Source organism: Haliotis asinina, chromosome 6 (genome assembly GCF_037392515.1).
Source record: "Haliotis asinina isolate JCU_RB_2024 chromosome 6, JCU_Hal_asi_v2, whole genome shotgun sequence".
Lineage (NCBI taxonomy): Eukaryota > Metazoa > Mollusca > Gastropoda > Lepetellida > Haliotidae > Haliotis > Haliotis asinina.
The window spans coordinates 1,200,367-1,209,011 of NC_090285.1; the positions used below are offsets into that span (position 1 = coordinate 1,200,367).

The following is an 8,645-nucleotide window of genomic DNA, read 5'->3' on the forward strand; positions in this document are numbered from 1 at the left end:
CTCGCATTTTACCTCATTATACAGGTGATGCCGTCACTCTAAACAAACCAAGGTGAAAACGTTCATGTTCATACCCATACTATTTGCAATCCTAGATACCACAACCACCGTTATTTTGCTATGTACACAAACATATATACACCTAATACCAGGTTTAATTTGTTTCCACGTGTTTGAGAGAAATATCTTTACTCTACTAATATAATGATTCGACGGCAGCACCTGCTACTATGTTTTCAGCGATATAAGTAACTACTTTAATGAAACCGTTTGCATCATTTCAAATATTTACAACAATGGACGTCAATACCCGTCGTTGGGTATCCACTTTCATATTGCCCCTGTACTGGACACCCACATATACCAAGTCTCCGCCCCCTCCAGCCACGGACAGTGGAGTCGGTGATACCACTGCGACACTCTCCCTTGACTCCTTTGTGCAGATAAATAATACAAAGACACTACGTTTACAAGTAACAGTCGGAACCTAAACTTATCTCTTCGTCGTGAAATACATCCTCACAGGTGTCTGTCTACCTGCACGTCGTATCATCCACGCTCTGTCCACACGACGCGATCAATGCAACAAACTCCTTGTGCGACTAAGTACACAGGACGTATTTGTTAAAAACAACAAAAATATTCGATATAGTGCCCATTAAAAACGTTGGGAAAAACAGCTAATATCTCCAGCAGTGGTGCTGCAATCAGTAACTCTCTGACAATGCCCCAAATCAGCATTGTCCATTGTTCGGCTGTCACCATACAGTGAGTCACTGCACACACAAGAAGAACAATGTATCTAAAAGATATATCACCACGATACCCCTGTCACCGTCTAGACAAACAACATTGCCAGTGTAAAACAGATTGATGAAACCGTGAACATACATATTGCCTATCGACCCAAAGGCACCATGGCTGGAAGTATTCGCCCTGGTAGCCGGGTCAGTCTGTACCTATCTGGAGTTCAGGCTACAATGATGAACAGATAGAAAAACACACTAAAGTGCGTATTGTGTCAGTGTGGTGTACTTCTTTTGTGAGGAGTACCCTGTCTCCATTTGCTGTGAAAGTGACAACAGGCTTGCCTCTGCGTGTGTTTATCATCCTCACTTGTCCATGGCACATCAGTCCTGTCGGCAGGTGCCTTGAGTACATGGAAATGGTCTTGTATTGTTCAGTGTCTGACAAATGTCGGGAAAGAACTAGTTGCTTATTATATAATCTCCACGAGGAAGCTGTTCTTTAAAAGTTTAAATCACCGGTCTATATCTTGGCTTTTGAAACGTCTTATTGACCAATCAGGGTCGAACGTTGGTGCTTCCTGCTGGATACATAACTGACTGTTTTAGTTATAGCACGGAGTATATCGTGTGGATTGCCAGAGTTAAATAACAGCGCCATTGTAGAGCAGTGGTATTATTTGAAATACATTTTCGATCTCCCACCATCTCCCACCATCTCCCACCATCTCCCACCATCTCCCATAATCTCCCACCATCCCCCATCATCTCCCATCATCTTGGCTAAGTATACCCCGAATGTCATTTCATGCACGTGGCTAAACCTGTTCATACCGGGTGTCGCCATACGTTCGCTTTTTCAGGTATACATACAGGTTGACATATACACTACTCAACAAAAGAAACACATGGGTAGTACTTTTTCCATGTAACTTTTCGAATTTGAATCAGTGGTGTCTATGTAATTAATATATCTATGGTGAACGCTGTCTGCAAACATTTCCAAGTTTGAATCCATTGTCACCAAATCTGTTTTCGTCAAAAACTGCAATAAATTGTGAACGGGAAGAAATTCATGCGTTTCCTTTTGCACATTCCATGCATCATTTCCAATAAACGCCCGTGGCTTTCAATGCTCTTGTGACAGTTGACAATCTTAAATTTAGTGTTAAAGTCATGCCTTGACTTACTGAGGCTCAGCTCAACAATGCGATTGGTCATTTGGAGCCTGGGGAGTCCCAGTCTGCGATTGCAAGGCAACTAAATGTGTCACAGACTACCATAGCAAGACTTTGGCATCGCTACCAGCAGCAGGGGTAAACACGTGATCGCCCCAGGTCAGATCGACCCCGCTCAGGACAGGTTTATTCGGCTTTGACATTTGCGGAACAGGTTCACAGCATCCTTCACAACATCGACAGTGTCAGGATTTCTGACGAACAGACTGTGAGGAACCGCTTACGTGAGGCTGGTATTCGCTCCAGAAGACCTTTGCGAGAACCTGTCCTTACATGTCGACATCGGCAACAACGCAGACAGTAGTGTCGACAACATCTCCCATAGCCAATGCAAATGTGGAGAACTGTTATCTTTAGTGATGAGTCACGTAACATGCTGCGACGTCCCGACGGAAGAGCACGTGTACATCGACATCGTAACGAACGCCACGCTACTAATTGTGTACGGGAAGCGGACAGATGTGGTAGAGGAAGTGTCATGGCTTAGACTGGAATCTCATGCAGGGCAATTTGACAGCTCGACGTTACCGTGATGAAATTATCAGGCCTCATATCCTCCCTTTCATAAACTGCCAGAACAGCATTTTTCAGCATACAGCAAGAATAACCAGGGATTCCCTTGCCCAGAACAACGTTCAGGTTCTTGATAGGCCGTCACGATCACCGGATCTTAACCCTATTGAACATTTGTGGGACGAACTGAATCGTCGTGTGCGACAGCTACTCTGTTTGTGGCCTTGAGGGAAGAGTACCAACTCATTCCCAGACACTGCAACCGGAATCTGATGAGTCTATGTCACGCCGATGCCAAGCAACCATTGATGCTAATGGTGGCCACACAAGATGCTGACTGCTCTGCGACCTTAACCTTGGAACACATGCCATTTGTGACGTACAGTTTCTTGCACCATTGGACCGTTAATGTTCATTCAGGTTTTCTTCATGACTGCCTTGTATTACTGAACTTTTAGCGTATAAATTGATAACAGTTTTCAGCCATGCGTTTCTTTTTAGTAGTATATTATGTAAAGGTTTTGTCCAAAGCATACATCTAAGGTCTATAAGAAATCCGTATAATTACACAGAGTCAGTAACATTGTTACATGTACATCGAAAACATTTACCTAGTGAAAGGTTCTAACTAGCATGCGTCCACTGGATCGTAGTCTTAGGACGAATGCTTCCTGGTCACGGTTAATGATATAGTTTGTTGTGTAATAATACTGTATGATTAGACTCTTAATGTACGAAATGTTTTATAATGAAACTTTTCTTTCGAGGATTGTATATAATATTCTTGACTAAAATAATTGTGTATTTAGTACAGTGTTGTCCTTTCCTTTTTTTTCCAAACGTTACCTGGGTATTTGTAAAACTCAATTCTTCGTCTTCAGTTCTGAGCCATATTTTCATTTCACGTATCTGCTTTCCGCCTTGTCAAACTCCTAGAAGATGTGATAGATGGCTTCGTCATAATCGTTGCGAACGGTACGTTTAAGGCCATCCAAATAGAGGAAATGTCTCATTGGCAAGTTGAAACATTCCCAGTCAGTGTCCGAGGAGTGCGAACCAGTGACATATTCCCATTTATCATAGCGAGGGACTTTGTCAAACCATGAATCGGTTAACATATCGTATACTCTGATGTCCCAGACGATTGTTTGTACATTTCATTATAAACGGATACAGAGGATTACAAAGTTTACATCCGGATAAAGTAATACCTACTGAATCTGCGTAACTTATAACTGCTCGTTCAACGCCCTCATATTTAAGAAAGTCTGTGTCTAGGGTGTACAAGGCACAAAATTCTTCTTTTAGATCTGACGTTTATCAATAAATCGTTTATAAATACTATAGCTTGTTTTTCCCAGCTAGTATGACATATGTTCGTGAATTCTGCGCGACTAAAAGCTGATCTACCATCAGTTGTTGGTTTATTTTGTATTGTCCATAAAAGTTTGTTAAAGGTTACAGTTACAGTTGCTAGTATTAATTCTCTACAATCTAGCTATGTACTGCTCTTCGTTGCCAGGTACTACAATTTAATTACGTCTGTTATGAAATTATAACTTTCAAGTCACGATATACCTGAAATATTGCCAATGACACTATTGTGAAGAATGTCAAGGACTATTTGCATGAGACTGACCTGGACCAGAACAAAATGACCTGTTTTGCAAGTGATGGTCCAGCTGTTATGACAGGCAAAAGGAATGACGTAGTTGCACAACTGAAGAGAGACAATCCAGCTTTGATTGATGTCCACAGTGTGAATCATAGACTGCAACTGGCTGTTAGTTCAGCTTTCAAATCAGTGACTGAAATCGAGTCCGTTGATGAAATGCTAATGGGACTTTTAACACAGATGCAGACAGTCATCAGAGAAATGGAAAACACTGCAGATGACAAAGACACATGTAATGTGACCATCAAAAAGGCTGTGCACACACGTTGGCTGAGCCATGAAAAGGCTGATCATGCTGTCAGGAGAAGCTATCCTGCTACACTTGCTGATCTAGAGAATGCAGTTGGTATGGGAAATGACAAGCGGGCTGGTGACAAACAGAGTGTGACTGCTGAAGGTCTTTACAAACAGATGATGTCCTACCAGAACTTTTATTTCGCCTTGCTTCTGTGTGACGTTTGTTCACTCCTATCAGGATTGACAAAGATGTTTGAGAGGAGAGATCTCGACCTTAGTGTTGTTGAGCCTCAGATGAGAAGTAGCTTGGCATCTTTGAAAAAGATGAAGGAGAAACCTGGTCCATACCTGAGCCGTGTGGATCAACTTGGAGAGCAGTATAACCTGGAGAAAGTTGGTAGTAGGAGAACAGATGTCTCAAGGTCAAAGACTCTGTTCTTGGATAAACTGATGGAGAATCTGGAGCAAAGACTGAAGGTCACCCCCATCCTGACAAGTTTATCTGCACTTGATCTGAGGAAGGCTGGAGACTCATCATTCCTGACATTCCATGGTGATGCTGAGGTACTGGAAATTAATTCTATCAAACTGATTTTGTAAAATATAACAATCTTGTAATTGAAGATGTAAATGTAAGAGATGAAAACAAGAATGCAAACAAGAATTATTCAAAACAGGACTTTTGTCACATTTTCACATATTCATATTATGTTCAAATTTTGCAGATTACAGAACTGGCAGAGCACTTTGGTCTTGATGTTGAGAAGACACAGCTTGAGTGGAGCCAGGTCAAGGAACTCTTTGCTGAAGAAGTTGACACCTGTTCACCATCCACCGTCCTGAAGACTCTGACCAGCCTCAAGCCCCAACTGGGAGACCTCTACCCAAACATCGTGAAGCTCCTGAGCATTCATGCTACTGTGATCCTTTCAACATCGGAGGTTGAGAGAGTCTTCTCCCACGTGAAACTCATTGTGACAGACCATAGGAATAGGCTGAAAATTGATATCTGCACCAAGCTACTTATGGTCAGCATGAATGCTAAATCTTCTGCTGACATTGACTTGAGGAAGTGTGTGGCCAAATTCCTGGCAAGTACAAAGAGGAGACTATGAAGAGTGAACTTGCATCAGAGCATGCCAAACGACCTAAATCAGTAAATGATGTCAGCCACAAAAATGAATTGCTGTACCCTTAATTGTTGTGCCTTTTCAGTTTGCCGAATGCCCGTTTGAATTTTCAAGTGCCCTTTTGTCTATGAGACTACCCTGCTCCTTCGTAATCCTGGGGGAAACACTAAATGTCATTATAAATATTAACTCACTCACTGTGTGAGTTAGCTGAAAGATGAAGTGAGGACTAGCACAACGTGTCGACATTCATACACGTCATACTGCCACATGCACGTCATACTGCCACATACACGTCATACTGCCACATACACGTCATACTGCCACATACACGTCATAATGCCACATAGACACCATAATGCCATACACGCGTCTTACTGTCACATACACGTCATACTTTAACAATATGTCATGCTGCCACATACACGTCATACTGCCACATACACATCATACTGTAACATACACATCAGAGTGTAACGTACATGTCATACAGCCACATAGACGTCATACTACCTTATATATGTCTTACTGCCACATACACCTCATGCTGTAGCATACACGTCATATGGTAAGATACATGTCATAATGCCACATATAGGTCATACTGTAGCATACACGTCATACTGTAACATGCACGCCACACTGCTACATACACCTCATAATGCCCCATACTAAATACACTTCACAATGCCCCATACAGGTCATACTGTAGTATACACGTCACACTGCTACATGAACGTCATAATGCCCCATACACTTATACTGTAACATACATGTCATACTGTAACATACATGTCATTCTGCCACATACACGTCATACTGCCAGATACACGTCATCACGCCATGTATATAACGATTACTGCCATTGTGTAGCCCGACTCAGGTTCTCCAGCCCCTGAAACCAACTGACCGTTCCTGCCCTAGTCATGCTTCTGAATACCCGAACTGCCTCAGTACAGGAGTACAATCCTGCAGGACAGAGCAGGATCCGTCAAACCAGCAGACACTGAGGTAATGCACTACCAGCCCAGGGGACATATTCCGTACATCTAGACAGAGCATATAGTATACCATATACATTGTACAGGTGATGCTGAAGTGTATGTACACAACGTGTAACACCCTAACAAACACAGCAGTCTGTTCAGTATGTACTGACTCTCGACTCACCTTTGGAGCTTTACGTGGCTGGGAGATGAGCAAAAGTATGAGATCAGGATGCCAGGAAACTATAATAATAGGGAATCTTGAGGCACACACAGATAAAGTGGGAAAATGCAAAACGACCAAGTACTTTCAGTGTTGTTACGAGAGGATGTCAATAATTTTTTAGCCTTGAGCTTTTTTCATACCCAGGTGTCACAGCCTATGGTACGACATTGAACCTTGGGGTGTAGCTGATGTGATGTATAAGTTTTGGTATTCTACTCTCACAAGTTATTGAACAGCTCACATTGACAGAAAGAGACCCCCTCACGGTAGTGAAAATGAATAAAATTGAGTATAGAGCAGTAATTAAGTTTTTAGTTCTTGAAGGAAACTCGGCGAAGAACATTGAAGAAAGGCTTTCAGCAGTTTATGGGAAGTCTTCCCCTTCATCTGCTACCATCAAACGATGGGTCAATGAATTTAAGCATGGTAGAGAGAGTCTTGAAGATGACCCCCGTCCAGGTCGCCCAACAACAAGCACTAGTCAGGAAGTGCATAGACTTGTGCTGGAGAATCGTCGAATCACACTCCACGAGTTAGAGGAGACCACAGGCATTTCACACGGATCCATCGAGACAATTCTTCATGAACATCTCGTCATGTCTAAGGTGTGCGCAAGATTGGTGCCAAGAATGCTTACAGATGAAATGAAGAAAACAAGGGTCGCCATAAACAACTCCATGCTAACCAGATACAACAAGAATCCAGAAGATTTTCACTTTAGGCTGGTAACCTGTGATGAAACCTGGATCTACCACTATGATCCTGAGACGAAACAAGAATCCATGGAATGGAAACATGTCACTTCTCCAAGGACCAAAAAGTTCAAAACCTCCAGATCAGTGCAGAAGGTAATGGCGACAGTCTTCTGGGATAGCAAAGGCGTCATCCACATAGATTACTTACTTGTTGAGGCTAACTTGTTGTGCGACAGTCAATCAAGGAGAAGCGCAGGGGGCAAGATCAGACGTGGTATTCTTCTACATCAAGAAAATGCTCCAGTACACACCTCTCGAGTTGCAGCCGCTGCTGTCCAGGAATGCGGGTACGAAATCTTGCCGCATCCCTCCTACTCTCCAGACCTGGCACCAAGTGATTACCATCTGTTCCCAAATCTCAAGAAACACTTGCGTGGTCGTAGATTTCAGGATGATAATGAGCTTATTGCTGCTACTGAGGCTTGGTTTGAGGACCAAAATGGCGCCTTCTACAGAGATGGCATCAGCGCCTGGTAGAAAAGATGGAACAAGTGTCTTGAATCACAAAGGGACTATGTTGAAAAATAAATGTGGTTCATACCAATATTTTGTGTTTTTCTATGCAAGGCTCAAAACTTATTGACATATTGTACAGTCTTCCTATTTCTACCAGTGCCTTGAACACCAATATGTAATAAAAGCATTTCTGGAATTTCTAAAGTCAGTATGTTTGGAGCGTAATTCCCACCCAAATTCCTACAACTTGACTGTTCAAAGATAGTTGAAGGTATTCTCTCTATGGTGGACAGGATTTCAAGAAGAAGAAAACAGATTCAAACGTTAAGGTATGTGACGTATTTTTCATTGTCATTGTATTATCGTATTTTTGTATAATTCGAAATGCCTCGGACATCTTTCATTAACACAACTACTTGGAACAAAATACATATTATGAGTGTAGCGATCCTTTAGACATAGAACACTGAAACGGAAGGTGCCGATTTCAGGTACGTGATGGACCATGATCTCCCATTATGTATTTTTATATTTTAATATCACTTTAACAGAACAGCAACATATTAAACATTCAATGTCGGATATGACTTCAAAACAACAACAGCAGCTCAAACAACCATTAACATTTTAATATGAAACATTTAATGTTTCCAACTAAACACCTGCGCCGCTAAGACAGCAGG

The 8,645-nt window shown here is 42.1% G+C and overlaps 1 protein-coding gene across 1 annotated transcript; it reads left to right on the forward strand.

The window, feature by feature from the left end:
- The first annotated feature begins 4,151 nt into the window (after positions 1-4,151).
- Positions 4,152-5,524, forward strand: LOC137286709 (zinc finger protein 862-like). The gene is made up of 2 exons (XM_067818692.1): positions 4,152-4,973; positions 5,135-5,524. The coding sequence occupies exons 1-2, from the start codon at positions 4,152-4,154 to the stop codon at positions 5,522-5,524; spliced, it is 1,212 nt and encodes a 403-aa protein (XP_067674793.1).
- Positions 5,525-8,645: the final 3,121 nt, after the last annotated feature.